Below are 20,711 nucleotides of genomic sequence, written 5' to 3'. Positions count from 1 at the left end.
GAGGAAAGGAATTCTAATTACATTTGCGCTAGGCAGATTTGGTTGTTATAGATCTAGTGGTTTAAGAGATATGCGCTTTTTCAAAAATTTTTGCTCACAGTTGTCCCCTTGCTACTGCGTTCCCATGTGTCAAATTAGAGTTTTATATCTTAATTTGGTGCTTAGCTATGACATTTTATAGATTTGTGTCTACGAACTCGAATTTTTTTTTGTACTAAGGAACCCACATACCAAGTCATACCAGTTCATCAAGGTATCTCCATTCTTACTCAAGTTGCAGCTTACACGGACGGACAGACAGACAGTCACTCGGATTTCAACTCGTCTCGTAATCCTGATCATTTATATATGTATATATATAACTCTCTCGATTAGTTTTAGTGATAAGTACAACCGTTAGGTGAACAAAACAATTATAATCTGTAGCAACATGTTGCATGACTATAAAAAGAGGTTATTACCTACGAAAACATCAAAAAAGTACACAAAATTATTTTGGATAACTGTGAAGTGAAGTTGTTCGAGATAGCAGATATTCCGGGGAGAAGAGCAGGTTATGATCGTGTTAAAACTCTCGCATTTGATGGTCACGGCATTTCCTGCATCAATTCGAATAAGGCCTGACGATGCCGCCATACCACAATCCGCACCAAAGGGTCAATTTTTGGGGATGACTTACCCTCATTTACACATACATACAATTGCGTTTCCCGAGTTACACACTCTCCCCAAACCCAAAATTGTTTGTTGACTAACAGAGTTCTTACACACTGAAATAACATAGTACAAAGCGAAACGTGATATGATGAAATGGCAAACCTTACTGAACACACTAAATAAATAGTACTCAAATCAGTAAGTCAACATGGATGCCACGAGCTGTCAAAATCACATCATCCCTATGCGTCGACGGGGTATATATGTATGTACTTCTATACCAGAATAGCTTTTTATTTTTTTTTATCTATTTTTTTTTCTCCAACAAAATGGTCTCCATCAAACAGTTATACTTTATTTAAGAACTTTAAACATAATGAAAGAAGTTTCCAATTTTCTAATTTCAAATACCTTGTCAAAAATTAAAAAAAAAAAATTAATCACAAATTCTAAATACCGAATTTAAAAATAAAAAAATGCTTATCCCAGGTTTATAATTAATAATTAAAAAATATTTTTTTTTCGAATTGACATTTTTTTTTAATAATATTTATTTCTCGGTGCTGAAGGACCCACCCTAATAGGTAATATAATAAATATGTATAATTTATTTACATTTTTTTATTATTAATATTTTGATTTTATAAAGCGAAAATACTAAACCAAAAGTTTGAATTAAAATGCATTTTTATAAAAAAAAAATATAAAAATATTTAACGACCAAATAGCTCACCCTCATGAATCACATGAATTTCGAATTACAATCCTTAAGTATTACATAACTTTTTAAATTAATTTTCCGTGCCTGAATGGCTTACCCTCATGTACACATATAAAGATATGTACCTACACATATAAATTCGTGTTTGCGGTAGTTCCTTTGTCAATATCGCATATTAAATTTCGCATCAGTTTTTCGCCCAAAACAAATTCTAAACTCTACATACATTTATACATATAATACATATGTATAGATATTCATTCGTAGTAGCATGCTTACCTATATAATTATATAAAATTTTGTGTGTATTAAGCAGAGTTAAGCATGTGAGCAGCTACATGGCAGTTGATTTTGAGAGCGAGACATAGCAAGCATTTCGTGGTGACAAGATGGTCATTCACTGATAAGCGCGTACAATCAATAATAACATGTATATATGTACATGAATCTATGTTTGTATTATATACATATGCCATAACGTGCCTTGTGGAGAAAAAGACTAGAGGGAATTTATTTATTTATTATTTGTATACCCTTAACAAGGTACATTAAGTTTGCTTTTTATTTATTTTTTAACTTTTTATTTTTTTCTTATTTTTTTTTTATTTTATTTTATTTTCTTAAATTAATACAAATAAAAAATTATTAAATGCCGCTTTTATAACCCTTTATTTCACCTACCATCCATTCAATGTTTTTCCTGCTGGGTAGCTACTTGTTTTGGCATGAAATTACAATAAATACATGTACATATATACATACATAAAAACGTTGTTATTACTCCGTGCGAAAAACGCTATGTGTTGCTGACATTCGTCTATTAGTTTTTGATAGCATACCAAGCCATTGTTTGTTGCTGATTGACATTGAAAATTTGCCGACAACAAAATGCAGTGATCACATATACACACAGTTACATACATACATACATACGAGCATATCTCATGACCAATGTCATTTAGTAGCGGTCCTTTATGGTGTATTTCGCATGCGCATTCTGATCAAGGATAAACCAGTCATTAGGCGCTAAAAATTAAAGAGCATGAATGTAAATTAAATAAACATATTTTATATTCTAATATTGCAATATTTTTAAATAACAGCAAAAAATGGTTTTGAGTTCAATTAATTTACAAATTTATTCACCATTGCATTGGACTTTATTACAACGATTTTGGGCACCATGGCGTATGAGTAACTTAAACTTCGAGTAGATAAAGTTATCAAGCTCATACGTACATAGCTACGCTTAAAATAGAGATATGTGCGGTGCATAAAAATCATTTAAAATACATATGAATATGTAAATAAATCAATCAAGCCTTATTATCCAAATTAATTTGATTTCACTCATAATCAGTGGTACTTCAGATTTTTCGTTAGATGTCAATTTCGATATTGCAATGGAGTTGTTGAAATTACAAATGAATATTTTGACGAAGTCTACTAAGTCCAGAATATATATAAACTCATATACATATATGTAAATATACATTTTTTATAATGAAAAACAGAAAAGATTTTAAAAATTTTTATATCGATGAAAGTTTTGAATGAGTATACTGTTATCGATAGTCGAAACTATCACTATTAATACCAATGGCAACTCTACTACACAGACAACAAATAAACAGCTGATTACAGCATTTTAGTTGGATTTGCATTTTGCCTCATTATCATTAATGTTTTTAATAAAAACTATATAAATAATATCATAAATAAAATATAACTTTCAACATGCTGCGGAAAAAGACCTCAAAAACACAAACTGTGTCGGATAAAATTTCAGAGTTGTTGACGCGTAATGCCAACGGTGAAGACGACAGCAGCGATGAGCAAGATGAAGACCCACGTGTGGAGGAGGAATTCGATGAATACGATTTGCCGGATGCACGCACATCCGATATAAGAAAACGTAATGTAAAGTTGTTGTCAGAGCAAAGTGCGCGTTATAGAGGTAAAATATCATCGCGAAATGAACTTGAGGAAGAGGATGAAGAAGATTCTTCAGCGGATGAACATAGTGAAGAAGAACAAGAGGAAGATGTTGATGAGAACTCCTCCGAAGATGATAATAATGATGCTTTAGCAGCATTCACTAAAAAGTTGAATGGTGGTGTTATTAAAAAAGATGCAGTTGTGTCGGCAGAAGATGACAGTGATGATGATATGGATGAGAGCACTAATTTTGAAAATGCAAGTGAAGAAAGCGATGAGGACGGAGATGAAGATGTCGAAGAAGGCGATGAAGAAGAGGATTACGAAGATAGTGATGATGAAGATGGCGTAGAGAATGATGACGATGCCAGTGAAGAAGAGCATGCAGACGGTACAGATATAATCGCTGAAACAAATCGTCAAGCTGAGGTGCAAAAAGGACAGTGTGTACAAAATCAGCTACAAATTTGGGAACGTTTATTGGAAATGCGGATACACACACAAAAACTACTTACCAAATCCAACCAGCTTCCTGCACCTGATACACTCAAAGCACTTCAGCAAGATAATGAAAAATTAAATGCAATATCGCGTGAATCAGTTAGCAGTGTTAGTAAATTACTTAGCACTTTGGTACAACTACAAAATGCTTTTGATCAGCAATTCTCTGAACAACGCTATGCATTGAAGAAGACGTTAAAACGGCCGCTACCCAAACTCGATACTGAAGGGAACAACGCTGTGCCGTTAAAACGTTTTGCAGAACATATTGATGCACATTTCCAGGAATTTAAATCCTATCGCAATTCGGTGCTGCTCAAGTGGGACGATCGCACTAAATTGCTAACACCTGGTGCTGGTGCTAAGAAAAAGTCGCTCACTGAGGATTATGATATCATACGTAAAATTGAAAATACATTACAAAATCGCAGCACACTCATTGAAAAATCGCAAACATCTAAAGACGGTGATGAGACTACTACAGATAAAGAACTAGCTGAAAATGGTAATAGTGAAAGTACACAAAAGTCCAAACGCAATGTGGAACTTTATGATGATAGCGACTTTTATCATCAGCAACTGCGTGAGCTTATCGAATATAAGAGCAGCACATCAGTCAGTGCCAGTGAAGTGACGCAACAGTACATGGAGCTGCAAAAGTTGCGTCAAAAAATGAAGAAAAAGGTCGACACACGCGCGAGCAAGGGACGTAAATTGCGGTGAGTATGATAAGCAAATAAAAATAAATAAATTTCACAAAAATTTTAACTATTACATATTTCATTACAGCTATACGGTGCATAATAAGCTGATAAATTTCATGGCGCCTGACGACACATCAACATGGACGGAGGAATCAAAAGAGGAATTGTATAGATCATTATTTGCAGCTTAGATTACAATTATGTGGAAAAGTGTAACGTGTAAATAAAATGAACTGTGCCTGTGTAAAAAATCAATTTGAGACTGCTTTCCTACTTTTGTTGTTCTTGTTCTCCTCATTGCGGTTTCTGCCAAAATTGCATTTAAGTTAAAAATCTTTTTTAGTTTACTATTATTTATTTAATAAACATAGTCGTTGTGTCAAGTGTGCGCACAACTTGTAAGTTTTCTGCGTTATTAATACATGTATTAATTATCCTCATTACTCAAGTGTCTTAGTAGTTTTGCAATGCCAAATTGTTATTTTTATTTAAATTACTATGCTATCTCAATCTCCGTTTTAGCTTTTTCACCAAAGCAATTTTTTAATTTCTTCTGTATTTTTTATTATAGTAGTTGCATCAGACATTATTATTTATTATTGTTTGTAATTCTTGTAAAAATTATTGTATGCTATTATTTTAGAGTTATGTAGGTAGGTATGTATATTGTATGTGTCCATAATAGGTGTAAGAGAAGTGGTTAATAGTTGTTTCTTATATCAGAAGAAATTAGACGAGAAATTGAACACCAAAATAGTTATGATAGCATAGCAAGAAATATTTTCAACCGTAACAGCTCTTTGTTGGGTTATATCCACTTGTGAATTTCTAAAAATCGTTTTTTTTTATTTGCACATATATATCGAGTCTAAATTCATTTGAAAATATTTGCCGAAAATTTTAAGATAAACCGGTAAATAGTTTCGGAGATTGTAAGAACTTTTAACTTAGTGTAATTGGCTCCCAAAACTTTTCGGAGTCGCTAAGAACGTTTGCGCTTGAAAACGTACATATGTATGTATATTGGAATTTAAAATGAATCGCCGATTATTAGTATATTAAATTCTGTATACGTACTATTTCTGATTTTCCAGTGGATAAAACCCCCAAAATCGAAGCAACTAAATTCAAATCGACTTGTATTTTACTGCACTTCTTTCCGAATTCGCATTAAACTGTTTAACTGTTGTGTAGACTCCAAACGGTATATGAACGCAAACAGTTTGCTTATTTTCGTTGCGTTATGGAAGTAGAAACAAAAACAACGCTGCATATCCTGTGCAAACTTACTCAATTACACGCCCATTTTTTTTTGCTCAATTGCTGTATTGCTTAGACTCCCAACTTTTAGATAAAAAGCACATTAGTATTTAGGTATCATTGTATGTATGTATTGTATATTGGTTTTATTCAATTTAATATAGGTATTTTATATTTAAATGGTATGTATGATTTGCGCATGTGTTTGTCATTATTATTTCATTAATTATTATTATTATTTTTTATGCTTGTGTGTCTATGTTCTATGCATGTATCTATGTATGTATGTTTTGTATATAATTGATTAATTAATTATGTTTACTGTTATTGCTACAAGAGATTCAACGCAATTCGTGGTTAGTGTGATGAATGCACTTCCTGTTTGCTTAATTTTATTATTCGAAGTTAGAAGTCTATCGTTTCGTGTAACCGTAAAAATCTTAGCCACACCTACATGGCCCATACAGTTGCACATTGGTATTTATTGGTTAAAATATAGCTATGTATTTATGTATATAAGTTATTTTTTTGTTTTCAGTTTTAGTTCGGCTTTTCATGCATTTCACTTGATTTTCGTTTCTAATTTCATGTTTCATTTTTTTTACTATGCTATTTTTTCACTTTATCTGCAATTATTTAGTAATAATACAAAAAAGTTACAGCAAATACAAATACTTAATATTTTGTTTTCGTATTTAGCAAACATTATCAATGTCAAAGTTAACCACAATATCATAGTTAGCATCAACGTCATTACAATTTCGAGTTTCATACGTATTGTTATGGCGAAAAGTCATTTAATTATCATAGGTATACAATTAAATTACGAATAAATTAAAACTTAACAAATACAGTTACAATAGTTACACTCATATACAATACAAATATTTTTTTAAATTTAATATTTTTTAGATTTAATATTTTTTAGTATATTTTGTTTATGTTATGTTTTAATTCGATTTTGCTTTACTAACCTTCCAATACACTGTGTTTTCTACAATGTTTATTTATTATTATTATTTTTTGTAATTTTTCACTAGTTTTGTTTTTGCATATGCCTTTGTATACATGCATAATGAGTGTTATTCAACTAATACAATATAAATATGTTGTAAAAAACATAAAAATTATTACTGGTACTCATAGTATTCGATATATAAACAATACTTGGTAAATTTTACACACACACTAGCTATGCGTTTAAGTTGTAAAAAGGAAATATCAAAATTTTAATTTTTAAAAATACTAGTGCAGGCTTTTTCACATGCCGACACTTCACATAATGGTTAGCCAATTTTTTAAGTTGCGTTATCTCAAAAAATGTGTTGTCAATTTAAACAATTTGTATATTACACTTAACTGCGCTGCTTTTGTCTAGCAATACTTGTTCAATCTATTAGTAAAAATATTTTATAGAAATAATTTTAGTAGCTGTATATAAATATAATAGCTGCAACGTCCTTTGCACATGAAATAAAGTTAATAAGTTTACTATAATATCAACGGATCATAAATATATGATTTTTGCAAGTCTAACTTACAAGTTTGCACTCGCACTAATGAAGTAATTAATTTGTAATTATGCTATATAATTTGCGCGTTTGGTTATATGCTCACATACCACTTGGTTTATGTTTCGATAGACACAAAATTATTAAATACTTAATAAACATTGCACAAAAAACAAAAATAAAAATATGCATAAAAATGGAAATATAAATATATTAATATATGTCAGCATATGTTGTTGGTGATGATGATGATGTATATGTGTTGTATGGTTATAAATTCTTAAATATTGGGCACAGGTTAACGGTCGTTGATTTATGTACGTAATTTCAGCAACTTTACGTCACCATTTCACATGACAATTCTTCAAACATTCGCAAGTTACAATTTATAAACTGTTTAATCCGCATTTTTTTCATTCTTGTTAATTGTTAATTGAGTTTTTTAATAGCAGCGGTAAACCAGTTTTAGTTTTTGATTTTGACACAAGTATAGTTGCAGTCTTGCCACCGCCACTACTTGTCATTTGTGTGGCTACTTTATTAGGCGACACAACAGCCGCTGCAGCAGCGGCGGAAACAGTAGCTGTTGCTGCCACCCCGGCACCGCTTGTGTTTGCAGTCACTGTACTTGTAGTGATAGTCAATGTTGCTGTGCAACCGGTTGCAAAGTGCTGTATATTAGTAGCCGCTGCTATTTGTGTACTTCTGCTGGTTGCCACTTGCGTTTGACGTTGATGTAACTCTTGCAGTAGTACTGAGTGTTTATTCATGGCGCGCAACACTTGTGGTCTAATAATTTTCTCACTGTTTCCTGGTTGTTGCAAATGCTGGTGTAGCTGCTGTTGTTGTTGTTGCTGACTCATATGACTGGTAGTGTAAAATTTCTGTGTATCATCACATGTTTCGTTGAAAGATTGTAATTGTGAGTGAATTGATGTGATATTGGAGAGTGTGCTTTCGGTGTCACCACCAACACCACCGCTGCTGCCACCCGTACCCGAAGCACCGTATTTTCTAATCGTTATCGTTTGTTGTTGTAATTGTTGTTCTACACCTGAAACCTAGACACAATAAAAAAGTTATACGTTGAGGAAACTTTTCACTTTTTTTAATTTTAACTCTACTTTACCTTCTTAAAATAGCCCATATCTTTATCTCAAGTGCTTTTAGCTGGATGTATGATATTTTCCATGTCTTTTTGTACACTAAATAGTTCCGTTAAGTGTTTGGAGAATAGTGCACTCAATTCGCTTAACTTCCCCATTTGCTACGTGTGAAAAAAAAAATTAAAAACATATTTTACTTTTCCTATAGCGCGTGCTAGTTTCAACACTTACATTGTGATCAAGACTTTTATCGCGTATGCTCATATTTGCCGCCTGTAATTCGATTTCTTGACTCATTAGTTCATTCTCTAGTGATTCGATGCGTCCTTTTAATAAACCAATTTCACGTCGTAAATCTTCGGCAATTTCTCCACCACCAGCAGCACCGGCAACAACACTACCACCACCGCCGACACGAATCACTTCCAAATCACGTTTTAATCGTATATTTTCTTCCTTGTATGTGTGCAATTGACGCTTCCACTCGTCCACATTGGCGGTTGATTCCTGTGGTTAAGTGTGGAACGTTGAAAAACTTAAAAAATCGATGTGAAATATAGACACAATACCTGCAATGCACTTGTTAGCCGTATATTATTATTTTTCAACGTGGCCAGTTCAATTTCCCATTTCTTTGCATTGGCACAACTGCAATCGTATATATATATTTTTAAAGGGATAGTATTAAATTATTTACACTTAATTCATAATTATTTATTTTTTATACCTTTGTGCTAGTGCCATTTTAAGTCGTTCATTCTCGTATTTGAGTTGCTGCTCCCCTGTAGCGCCAGCACTTCCGCCAGTGTGTACGCCTACAATACTGCCGCTTGAGGAGACTGTTACCGCGGTTGGAGCAGGTGATGGAGAGGCACCTGCAGTCAGCTCTTGTTTAACATCCGCTGCTGGCAATAGTTTATGCGATGGACTATCCGGGTTAGCGTTTTGTGTATTCGTATTGGACATATTTGGTGGTTCCACAGTATGCGGATCTATGGCGGTGTTATCGTTTTGCTGCATACGCGATGATATTGGCGATGTATTAGCAGACGTTGTTGGCGTAACTACAGTTGAACCTTTAATGATAAAAATTCAAATAAGCTCCTTTGCCATTATATGTATGAATTTACCATTCGCAGCCTTTATAGCATTCTTTGTTGCTTCCTTCACTTCTTGGAACTTTTCCACAAACTGAAATGTATTTTCCATTAGCATCAACATATACCCAACTTTAACATACCAAACATCATACCTTTGTCAATTCGGCTTCCGAAGCGAATCCTAAACCATAAACCGTATTAGCACGCACATCGCTCCATTGCCCAAATTTCTGTGATGTTTGCGTAAATGTCATATTGGGTGTTATTGTGGAGTTAATTACGGCTTTAGTACCTTCCACACTGATAATGCGGTAAAGGTTGCGGGACGAATCATAAAAGAAGCTCACATTGACCGCTTTCATACTTGCCGTAATCCATGTGCGCTTCGTTTTCGGGTCAATGTGGAAGACGTGAGCCTGGCAGGTGAAAATCGGTTGCTCGCTTATGGCAAAGCAGCAAAAATTTATTAATGTTAATAAATGTATCAAAAAGTTAACACACAAGTATATACATATATAGGGTTCATATGTAATAAGAAAATGAAACTACTCTCAACTCTATTAAATATTCCATTATTATTATATTAGCTGGTACATATAGTCGTTATACCATTGTCATAATTGCAATGCATGCGCATAATTTCTAACAACTTAATTGACTTCAACTGCATTAGCTAAGCACAAAATCCCAAAGCGACTTCCGCCCACAAACTAACATTTTCATAGGTTTTAAAGCACTAGCAGCAAAAAGCTTTACACAGAAGTTTTGATTTGTCTATAAATATTTTTGAATTGGAACTACGCTTTATGAATAGTAATTTAAATATTTTCTATATATTCATATTCAATTGAGGTCTGGGCTGCACAATATTGGCTAACCACGGGCGGGGACACTTTTGCAAATGCAGCAAACACATTCACTATAGCACTTATCAATAATATTACACAACACCTTAATATTTTTATATAAAATATTATAAACTGCGTTAAATATTTCCTAATATTTACCCCATTTTCTTTGTTTGGTCGTGAAAACTCCGGCTTTTTCAGCTTTTTGCAAAAGATTTTTCGGTTTCGATTTTTCCAATTACTCTAGTGTTGGTGTCAAACAATTACTGTGCTGCCAGATCAGTTGTTGAGTACTGTTATAAAAAATTTTCAATGCCCAAACCAAATTAATGGGATTTTATAACAGAGAGATTTAAAACAAGTACCCAGCTAGTCACTTCTACGAAACTCAACTAAACTGAAAGAATAGCGCGAAACTAACACATACACAACGCGCAAATCATAATTCCTTTGCGTCAGAAATGGGTATACGATCATTCGTTCACAAGAAATATTATAAGAACTGTTAATTGGGCCTGATGAATTGTGAGGGTATCCATACGATATATGAACTATTAATTCTAATAGAGACGGATTTGTACAAATGGAATAATACTTCAAGAAAAAAGGGCACATAATGAATTATTAATAAGTTTTTTCCTCTTAATTGCATCCAAATAGTTTAACGATTTGAAAAATACACCTGTGCAAATGTTATCGATAACTGTTTTCCAATAGATAGTTGGAGCTGACATTGATTATCACCTTCTAATTGGAATGTTAGAGTTATCAATAGTGCGCCGTAAACAGTGTTGCGGAGAAACTCGAACCTTGTAAACAAAACAATATTATACTGTATATTGATTGTAAGCAATAAAAAATTAATCAGCGAAAGTTCTTATAACAAAACGACAACTAAAAAGTTTATTATGCAGGTAATATAAGTCATGTTTTTATTTGAATTTTAGCTAAATATTTTCATTTGACAACTACAATACATTTCGGTGCAACAGTGCACTTCATCGAATCTGAAACACTGATGATGTGTACCCATTTGTCAATTTTTCGCAACGGCACGGAAGAGATAGCGACAGTGGTTCTTATACAATTTTTAAGTTAATTCTAACAATAATCCTTACAAGAAAGTAATTGGAAAATTGTGAAAAACGTGCAAACGCTGCTTGGTATAAGCACAAAAGGTTCCATGCAGCGAGGGAAACGTACAGATTGGGCAAGTTGAAGCATAAGCTGTAGCAACCATCACTACCTACACATATGACTTCAGGCCGCTGTGATAGGAATTTTAGGGCTTGGACAGTATTACTGATATTAACAAGCCAGTAAAGTATTTTAGTTAATACTATTTCATTTTACTATAAATAAAGTGGTGAGAATATCAATAACTACAAGTTTTAACGCAAAATTAGAACAGGCTTTACAACGCCCATGTATGTAGGCGATTAAGGGATGCTCATGCTTGTTATCTGTGACAGCAGAACTTCCAATAGGGAATGTCGGTAGGGTAATGGTGTTGATTATTGTATCGATGGATGGCAGGAGCCGAGATTTTTTTCTTGTGTGTTAAATATGTGAAAAATGTGTTGGTTCGCGGCGACAACGAAATATCAAGACATCCAAATGTGAAAAGTGAAATGGGCGTAGTGCCAACCATAATGTTTGGCCAATGTATGCTAATTGGAGAGAGTCTTTGCAACGAAAACTTGCTACATCAAGATATGCTGCAAGTAAAAATAAACAGCGGTCGCTATAAAAGAAAAATAAAATATTTTTTATTTCTATATTAATATGCACTAGTTTAGTGCGGAACTTACTCAAGTACTAATCTTGATATGTCAAAATTGCTGGTCACTTATAATGACATCAACAAAATACCACAATTATGAATGTTAGTTGTTGTTATATGAAAAAGCTATTTATCATAGTTTATTGACCTCGATAAAAGTAGTTTTAAAATCCTTGCATATGTAGCTAATAAATTTCAATCAAATTGTCGATTATCTACAGCTTTCGTGCGTGTGAGTGAGAAATTAAAATGTGGAATATGATGTGCGACGTAATGCCAACAATTTCGGAGGACAGTATCTCCCAGAGATCCTCACAATTCAGTGGCGAAGATGCCAACTTTGAGCAGCTTATGGTGTCCATGTTGGACGAACGTGATAAGCTTATGGACAGCTTGCGTGAAGCTCAAGAGCGACTCAGTGAAACGGAAGTTAAATTACACGATGTGGAAAAGGAGCGCGATAGTCTACAGCGGCAGATAAATGCCAACTTACCTCAAGTAAAATTAAAAGTTTCGTTGTATTGGATTAAAACTTAAATTATAAAATTAATTATAGGAATTCGCCACTTTAACTAAAGAGCTTACACAGGCGCGTGAAACATTATTGGAGCGTGATGAGGAAATTGGCGAACTTAAAGCTGAACGCAACAATACTCGGGTATATGTTATTTATAAATTTATAATATTTAAATAGTTCTTATATTATTTTTATTTCACTTTTATATTCATTTTTTATATATTCTTTCTATCTGAAACCAGTTACTTTTGGAGCATTTGGAATGCTTAGTCGCACGCCATGAACGTTCCTTGCGAATGACGGTTGTAAAACGACAGGCTGCTGCGCAAAGTGGCGTCTCCAGTGAGGTGGAAGTTTTAAAAGCATTAAAGAGTCTATTCGAACATCATAAAGCTTTAGATGAAAAAGTACGTGAACGCCTCCGTTTATCAATCGAAAAGAACAATTCACTCGAAGAGGAATTAAATGCAACCAAAGAAGAGGTACGTAATTCTTTTAGTGCATAATCTTGTTTTATATTTATACTATTGTTTTTGTTTTGATTTAGCTTCAACAATATAAAACTGGTGCAATACAAGCCAATCGTGAAGCTAGCAATGAAAATGGTGTGAATGAAAAGGTATTTTTCTCGCTTAATTTCTTAGAATGTAATAACATTTATATATATTTAATACAATTATATATATTTAATCTTAATGCATTAGGTCGGCGGTGGCCTTAACGGTGAATCAAATGAAGCGAACGATTATGCTGCGAAAACGCATGAGCTGCAAACTATAATCGAGAAACAAGTAAACCCTTTCATAAATCACAAAATGCTCTGATTATAACATTTTTCATATTCCGCAGACTGCAGAGCTATCGCAATGGCAGCGGCGCGTATCAGATTTGAACAGTAAAATATCCGAAATTGAGGAGAATTTAAGTAGAACTCAGAAGGAGTTGTGCAAGTCGCAAGAACAATGTTCTAAATTACAAAGAGATTTGAGAGAAAATGTTGCACAAAAGGAGGATCAGGTTGGTGCAAATTTAGTACTTTAGTTAATCATAACCTAAAAAAATATTTGAATTTTTCTTATACCCGCAGGAGGAACGTATCGCCACATTGGAGAAACGTTATTTAAATGCTCAACGTGAATCGACATCTTTGCATGACTTGAATGAGAAGCTAGAACAAGAATTGCGTCATAAAGAAGCACAAATTAAGGTAAGGAATTACATAGTAGTTACCAGTTCAAACAATATCAAAAAAAGAAACTCTTCAATGTAATTATAGTTACACGAGGAGAAGATTTGCGCAATCGAAGAGAAGTTGGAATTATCTGAACAAAAGTTGGCGCAGCAGGCCAAATTACAGCCTGATATGGAAGAACAGCTTAAAGCACGCATGGAAGCTTTGACAAAGGTAGGAAATAAGGTATGCGCGATTGAATTTCTTACAAATGTGATGTGATGTGATGTGTAGTACGTATGTAGCGGCGTTTGTATGTTTGTGAGACGCTTGATTTTATTTCGTTCGGTATGTAGTATTCCATCTTTTTGAATTACTGTCCCAATTTTCCGTCTTGTCTTTTAGCTGCATTCCTTAAAGCTTGTCAATTACAATTAATTCGCGTTTCCACATATTTTTTTCCCCCCGATTTATAGGCACAAGAACGACATGGTTCAGCAGAAGATCGCATACAGCGTCTAGAAGCAAATTTGGAAGAGAAAAATGCAGAGGTTTTAAGACTGAACCAACGGTTGAAAATGAACGAAGAGCACAATTTAAGGTTGTCGTCCACCGTGGACAAATTGCTTTCCGAATCAAATGAGCGTTTGCAAGTACATTTGAAGGAACGCATGCATGCGCTTGACGAGAAGAACACGCTCTCGCAGGAATTGGAGAAGGCGCGTAAAATGGCTGAGGAATTACACCACCAAAAGGGTGAAATCATGAAGGAATTGTCTAAAACGCGACTGGAAATCGAAAATTTCAAAAGGCAATTGCTGCAGCAGGAGATCGCCTACAATATACAACAAACGGAGGCGCTTACCCGAAGCCTATCGCCCAGCAGCGCTGTAGATGGTGGTGCCTTTTCGCGCAGCACTTCGCACGCCAGTTTCGATACGCATTCGTTGCGTCGCAGCAAGTCACGCATGCAAGAGGAGGCGAATATTGCGCGCTCTATGGCCGAGCAAGAGTGGGAGAATCTACAGCAGGCGCATGCTCAGCAAGCGTACGAAATGTCTGCAGCTGTAGCCGCAGCAGCCGCTGCTGAATGTGAGGATAGTGAGGCCGCCGCGGCGGCAGCCATGTACGCTGCCTCCGATATAATGTCGCCCTCGGGACATGCGGATGCACAAACGTTGGCTATGATGTTGCAAGAGCAACTGGATGCCATCAACAATGAGATTCGTTTAATACAAGAGGAGAAGCAGTCAACCGAAGCGCGTGCCGAAGAGTTGGAATCGCGTGTGGGCAGTTTGGAGCATGTCAACTTGTTGGCGCGTGGTCGCTCGATGGACCGGCAGAGTCCACCGATGAGTGGGCGCAGCACACCAAACAGCCCCAACAGAGATTTCCTACAGAAGTATCACACAGTAAGCAGTAATATTGTCGAAAAATTTACAAAAAAAATTTCAAAACAATTTCGTTTCCACAGTTGAATTTGCCCGTTTTGTCGAGTGATATGTCGCGCGATGACATCCATGGCATGTCTACGACAGGCGATTCAAGTTCGGGTGGCGCCGCATCGCCGCTAACCGCCAGATCAATGCGACTTGAACGTGTTGCGCAGGCCTTGGCCCATAGCCAAGAGGAGTTGCGGCGACGTTCGGTTGGCATCTCACCAAATCAAGGTGTCGACCATACAAGGTAAGCCCAGACGTCGTACTTAAGTGTGTTTTTCATGTAAATAATTTATTCTTCATGTACATTTCAGTCATGTCGCGTTGCCGCAACTTAGTAACTATGGTCTGTCGCCATTGAGTTCGCGCTATGGCAGTCAGGAATCGCTTAGTCGTCACTACAATACAATGGGCTCAATGACAATGCTGCAAACACCCACCACCACCGTAGGCCGTGATGTCGCATCGGCGGTGCAAAAGAAAAAGGGTATCAAATCGAGTTTAGGCCGATTCTTCAGCAAGAAAGACAAAGTGAAAGGCGTTAAAGATACGCTGCCCGACGGTTCGACCAGCATGATGTCGATTGGCAATTTGTCAATCGGTCTGAGTGAGGGCGAGTCCAATTACGATGTTATGAGCGTAACTGGTGGTATGGTGCCGCGTATGAGCAGCATGCCCAGTTCGAAAATATCCTCGGTTGATTATGGGCGCCAGAAAAAGTAAGCATATGCGTTATTAATTTGGTTTGCATAACGGTTTGATTAATTAATTTCCTTGCAGGGATCATGACTACAGAAATGATTTGCTCGGTGAGGCGATGAAAGCCGGCACACCGTTTGCGTTATGGAACGGACCGACCATTGTAGCTTGGTTGGAGCTCTGGGTTGGCATGCCCGCCTGGTATGTGGCAGCATGCAGAGCAAACGTGAAGTCGGGTGCCATTATGAGCGCGTTGAGTGACACGGAGATACAGCGCGAGATTGGTAAGTCGCCTGTTTATTTGAATTTTTTAATATAATAATTTTACGTTATTTTTGCAGGCATAAGCAATCCGCTGCATAGACTTAAATTACGCCTTGCCATACAGGAAATGGTTTCATTGACTTCGCCATCAGCGCCTCAAACGTCACGTACAACGTTGGCTTTTGGTTAGTAATTTTGACTTTAAGATCATTATTTTTATGTTCTGCACAGAGTATATTAAGCTTGCTACGAAGTTTGTAGCACCCACAAGGGACGAAGATCTTATAAAATGATATATAAATGATCAGTGTGGAGTTGACAGTCCTTGAGCGGATAAAAAATCCGCGTCCGTTCTAGTTACAGGAATTCCTAGAGGAATTTCTATCGCCTCGTACGCTAATGATATCGACGTCGGTCAATGGGATCAATGGCATGTGTTCAATCGTAAACGGATATCTCTCCGACCTTTCGCGCTTTCTCGATGCACGGAACACTCTCCCCCACTAAATTCATAGCGACCATATTTACAAACTGGACGAAGGAGTACAACTTGACCTTAATATCGCAGTCGATGGCGTTAAGATTCCGACTGTCAATAATCCTAAAGTTTTAGGTGTGACTTTTGACTGTCTGTGCTCCTTCACTCCTCATACGACCGCGATTATCGCCAAAGTACAAAGCCGCTACAAAATCCTCAAGTCGCTAGCCGGGAGCACATGGGGAAAGGACAAAGAAACGTTGTTAGGAACTTTCAAGGCAATCGGCCGGCCGGTCCTTAACAATGCCGCTTCAATATAGTAGCCTGGTTACAGTAAAACGCAGACGAAGAAGCTCCAAACTTGTCAGACTACTGCACTCCGGACTACGGCAGTTTGCCACTTGCTGTCTCCTATCGAACACCTGCATAGTGAGGCCCGTAAGCTCCCAGTTAAGGATCATAATTAACTCCTCTCCAAGCAGTTCCTGCCAGGGTGCTTTTGCAGAAATCATCCCTGCAGTCACCTCCTTGGAGCGGAATAGTCTTCTAGGAGTATCAAAAGGTCATTCCAGACCAGACTTCGGACGCAACTAACTTCCGACAAGCACTAACCGCCATTTAGAGTGGAGCAATTAACACTTCACTGACTCCCTCTCAGTGAATGGCGTACTTGGAGTCAAACCAACAAACATTGCAGACGAAAAGCTCGAGTTGCCGCGAGAAAGGAGATTGACCCCTGTATTCGTTCTGGATACTGTAGCAGGTTAAACTCCTACTTTTCCAGAATTGACCCTGACATATCAAACATATGTTCAGCGTGCAATGAGTCCCTGGATGAAACTAGCCACCTCTTTGCATGCCCTGCTAATCCCACACATCTGAAACCCCTCTCCCTTTGATAAAACCACGTCGAAACACCGCGAAAACTGGGCCTACAGCACGTTTTCTGGGACGTCGAGACCACTTATATAATCCTTACCATTCTAACGGGATTAGGTACCCGTTACAACAACAACAACTTTTCAAAAATAATATGAAGTTGTTTATACACCTTTTTATGCTATAAAAAATGTACTTATGAAGGGTATAATAGCTACGGAGTAGCCGAAGTTAACGTTTTTAGTTTTTCTTCTTTAACATTAATATAATATTCACATTTTTTACGTTTTCCTAATTCCTAATTAGGTGATATGAATCACGAATGGATCGGCAACTATTGGCTGCTCGGTCTGGGCCTCCCGCAATATCGCACTACATTTATGGAGTGTTTGGTGGATGCGCGCATGCTTGATCATCTAACGAAAAAGGATTTGCGCGGTCAACTCAAAATGGTGGATAGTTTCCATCGTACTAGTCTGCAATATGGAATTTCCTGTTTGAAACGGCTCAACTATGATCGCAGTGAGCTCGAGCATCGGCGTAAAATGTCAGAGAACGGTTTATGCGATGTGCTAGTTTGGAGCAATGATCGCGTCATACGCTGGGTGTCCAGTATTGGCTTGAAAGTAAGCGTCAATTTGCTACTTTATTATATATATTTTTAATTTTATTGTATGCTTTGCAGGAATATGCAAATAATTTACTAGAATCAGGCGTGCATGGCGCGCTAATCGCTTTAGACGAGAGTTTCGACTCGAACGCAATGGCATTGGCACTACAAATACCAACACAAAACGCACAAGTAAGCGCACGCTATTTATTTTATAAAATTACAACAACACTTTAATAATATTTCTCTATAATTTTTATATATTTTTATCCGAACACCAGGCGCGTCATACTTTAGATCAAGAATTTAATAATTTGCTGCAAATCGCCACAGATCGAAGGCCGGAAAATGAACAGCATAGTAATTCTTGATCCACCTATGGTTTTGCGGCCGATATGGCTGAGGAATAAAATAGTAAAAAATGCAACAGTAAACACAGCAGCAATAGGAAGCAGCATGCAATAGAAATACAACAGTCGCTAGTTGCCCGAAACGTTTGGGCCAACCAAAAAAAGAAAAACAAACAAAACAAAAAAAGAAGTGTATGAATACGCATACATACATGCATATACGCCGCTAAACGCTGGATAAATAATAATGCAAAAAAAGTACCACAATTCGTACACATTTACCGACCTATAACAGCATAAATTAGTTGACAAAGTCATGTGTTGCAGTTATAACTATGGAGCAACACGCGCATGCGCTTCGTCGTTTGTATGCTAAATATAAATTTGGTATTAATATTTCATTTAAGTGAGCAAGGCTAACACAACTAACTCTTAACTCTAAACATTACATTACAAACAAAATACTTATAATAAGTATTCGTACGAAATTCTAATTTAAACATAAAAAAAACTGAAAAAAAATTCAAAAGGCACAACTTACAACTCGTTTAAAGAAAAAATTAAAAAAATACATAGATATTTTGCGCTATGATATATGAACAAGCGCTGTCACAAGCTTGCAAAGTTGCGACCAAAACGGCTAAATATATTTAATAATTATTAGTTGCGTAACTGTGAATGCATATGTATGCATACATACATAAAGTACATGTATGTGAGTTTTTTTTTGTTAAAAATATTTTTTTTTTGTGTAAAAAATAGTGATTTTGTTGTGGATAAAAATATTGATTTTGTTATCGATTAATTTTTTTTTTTGACAAAAATTATTTGAAAAATGTAAATTTTATGAAAAATTTGTTTATAAAAATAAGTGTTCAAAAGATTTGTAATTAAATAATTGTATCCTATTTTTTCAAACAATTTTTAGCTAATCGTTTTTTCAAAAAACTTTTAACCAAATTTTTTTTGTTTCAAAAAATTTTTACAAATATTTTTTTTCAAAAGCTATAAAAATATATTTTTTGGATAAATTTTTTTTCATTCTATATAAAATTTTTTTTGGACAAAAATTATTTGAAAAATATTTATTTAAAAAAAATGTTCAAATTTTGTGTCCAAATTTTTTTTTTCAAAAAATTTCTGTATCCAATTTTTATTTTAAAAGTTTTGGCACAAATTATTTTTTTTTAAGTTTATGCTATAAAAATATTTTTTTTTGTAAATATTTTTTAAATATTTTTTTGATAAACATTTTTTAGATAAAAATATAAATTTTTTTTGGATAAAAATTGTTTGAAAAATATTTGTATAAAAAAAATTTCCAAAATTTGTACCCAAATTAATTTTTTTCAGACATTTTTTTTTGTGGATAAAAATTATTTTAAAAATATTTGTATAAAAAAAAATGACCAAAATTTGTACCCAATTTTTTTTTAATTTTTGTATCCAAATTTATTTTTTTCAAAAAATTTTTGTATCCAATTATTTATATAGAAAACTTTTTGCCCAAATTATTATTTTTTAATGTTTATCCTATAAAATATTTTTTTAGATATACATTTTTTATCCTACATAAGTTTTTTTGATAAAAATTGGATAAAATTTAAATAAAAATATTTTCTTAGGAATAAATAATATATTTTTTAATACAAATCTGTTTAACATTAGGCCTAAAGCTAATTTAATATGCAATACAATTCCTTATTTTCCTTAAAGTATTTATTTTTTTACACCCTGTGCTCACACAAACGTTTCTACTTTCATAAGACAATTGCATTTTTGTTTCTTAAAACAAGCATGTGTGTTCTAACAATAAAAATGTTATTTATTCGCAAATAAATTGTGTGTAAGAAGGCCGGAAGCATATAGTTAAATCATATTTACACTTAATTCCTTATACGCTCACACACACTCCAATAATATTCATGGTCGGCTGCGTGTTGAAATTGAAATTATGACTATTAACTAATTCTATATTATCTATATAGCAGTTAGTCCCAAAAAAAAAAACAAAGTGAACAGTATTTTGCAGTTTTATAAGATAAAGTGAAATTCACACTAAACAAAAAATTATCATATACACACACACACACACGTACACATGAAGGCATCATACTCCAGCCTTTACTCAGCTCAGTGACCAAACTTGCACAATCGTGAAAAGAGAAAAATAAA

General features: G+C 34.9%; 3 protein-coding genes across 4 annotated transcripts; 2 read left to right on the top strand and 1 right to left on the bottom strand.

Annotated features, from left to right (window-relative positions):
• The first annotated feature begins 3,014 nt into the window (after nucleotides 1-3,014).
• Nucleotides 3,015-4,776, top strand: LOC126752024 (protein Aatf). Its single transcript, XM_050462547.1, has 2 exons — nucleotides 3,015-4,536; nucleotides 4,607-4,776. The coding sequence occupies exons 1-2, from the start codon at nucleotides 3,116-3,118 to the stop codon at nucleotides 4,710-4,712; spliced, it is 1,527 nt and encodes a 508-aa protein (XP_050318504.1). The 5' UTR covers nucleotides 3,015-3,115; the 3' UTR covers nucleotides 4,713-4,776.
• A 1,031-nt stretch (nucleotides 4,777-5,807) lies between these two features.
• On the bottom strand, nucleotides 5,808-10,622 carry LOC126752025 (homer protein homolog 2). Its single transcript, XM_050462548.1, has 8 exons — nucleotides 10,506-10,622; nucleotides 9,651-9,939; nucleotides 9,529-9,589; nucleotides 9,126-9,474; nucleotides 8,968-9,046; nucleotides 8,630-8,905; nucleotides 8,422-8,559; nucleotides 5,808-8,353 (listed from the first exon to the last, which is right to left on the bottom strand). The coding sequence occupies exons 1-7, from the start codon at nucleotides 10,508-10,510 to the stop codon at nucleotides 8,449-8,451; spliced, it is 1,170 nt and encodes a 389-aa protein (XP_050318505.1). The 5' UTR covers nucleotides 10,511-10,622; the 3' UTR covers nucleotides 5,808-8,353; nucleotides 8,422-8,448.
• A 775-nt stretch (nucleotides 10,623-11,397) lies between these two features.
• On the top strand, nucleotides 11,398-19,308 carry LOC126753087 (liprin-alpha-1). Of its 2 annotated transcripts, none has more exons than XM_050464219.1 (17): nucleotides 11,398-11,556; nucleotides 12,351-12,627; nucleotides 12,686-12,787; nucleotides 12,889-13,128; nucleotides 13,194-13,265; nucleotides 13,351-13,437; nucleotides 13,496-13,663; nucleotides 13,734-13,853; nucleotides 13,923-14,051; nucleotides 14,294-15,229; nucleotides 15,292-15,503; nucleotides 15,571-15,975; nucleotides 16,037-16,239; nucleotides 16,297-16,404; nucleotides 17,883-18,202; nucleotides 18,262-18,378; nucleotides 18,468-19,308. In XM_050464219.1, the coding sequence occupies exons 2-17, from the start codon at nucleotides 12,379-12,381 to the stop codon at nucleotides 18,555-18,557; spliced, it is 3,558 nt and encodes a 1,185-aa protein (XP_050320176.1). In that variant the 5' UTR covers nucleotides 11,398-11,556; nucleotides 12,351-12,378; the 3' UTR covers nucleotides 18,558-19,308. The 2 variants fall into 2 exon arrangements, with proteins under 2 accessions (XP_050320176.1, XP_050320175.1); XM_050464218.1 differs by having other exon boundaries at nucleotides 11,399-11,556; nucleotides 13,923-14,063.
• Nucleotides 19,309-20,711: the final 1,403 nt, after the last annotated feature.

Source organism: Bactrocera neohumeralis, chromosome 3 (assembly GCF_024586455.1).
Source record: "Bactrocera neohumeralis isolate Rockhampton chromosome 3, APGP_CSIRO_Bneo_wtdbg2-racon-allhic-juicebox.fasta_v2, whole genome shotgun sequence".
NCBI lineage: Eukaryota > Metazoa > Arthropoda > Insecta > Diptera > Tephritidae > Bactrocera > Bactrocera neohumeralis.
The sequence above is the reverse complement of the archived record's forward strand: the minus strand, read 5'-3'. Positions and strand labels throughout refer to the sequence as shown.

Excerpts from the sequence above, each read along its gene's own strand:
- LOC126752024 (XM_050462547.1), top strand. The coding sequence starts at position 3,116 with ATGCTGCGGAAAAAGACCTCAAAAACACAAACTGTGTCGGATAAAATT. Across the intron at positions 4,537-4,606 it reads AGCAAGGGACGTAAATTGCG|CTATACGGTGCATAATAAGC; the intron begins GTGAGTATGATA and ends ATTTCATTACAG.
- LOC126752025 (XM_050462548.1), bottom strand. Across the intron at positions 8,906-8,967 it reads GGCTAACAAGTGCATTGCAG|GAATCAACCGCCAATGTGGA; the intron begins GTATTGTGTCTA and ends ACTTAACCACAG. Across the intron at positions 8,560-8,629 it reads ATAAAAGTCTTGATCACAAT|CAAATGGGGAAGTTAAGCGA; the intron begins GTAAGTGTTGAA and ends TTTCACACGTAG.
- LOC126753087 (XM_050464218.1), top strand. The coding sequence starts at position 12,379 with ATGTGGAATATGATGTGCGACGTAATGCCAACAATTTCGGAGGACAGT. Across the intron at positions 15,976-16,036 it reads GATTATGGGCGCCAGAAAAA|GGATCATGACTACAGAAATG; the intron begins GTAAGCATATGC and ends ATTTCCTTGCAG. Across the intron at positions 16,405-17,882 it reads ACGTACAACGTTGGCTTTTG|GTGATATGAATCACGAATGG; the intron begins GTTAGTAATTTT and ends ATTCCTAATTAG.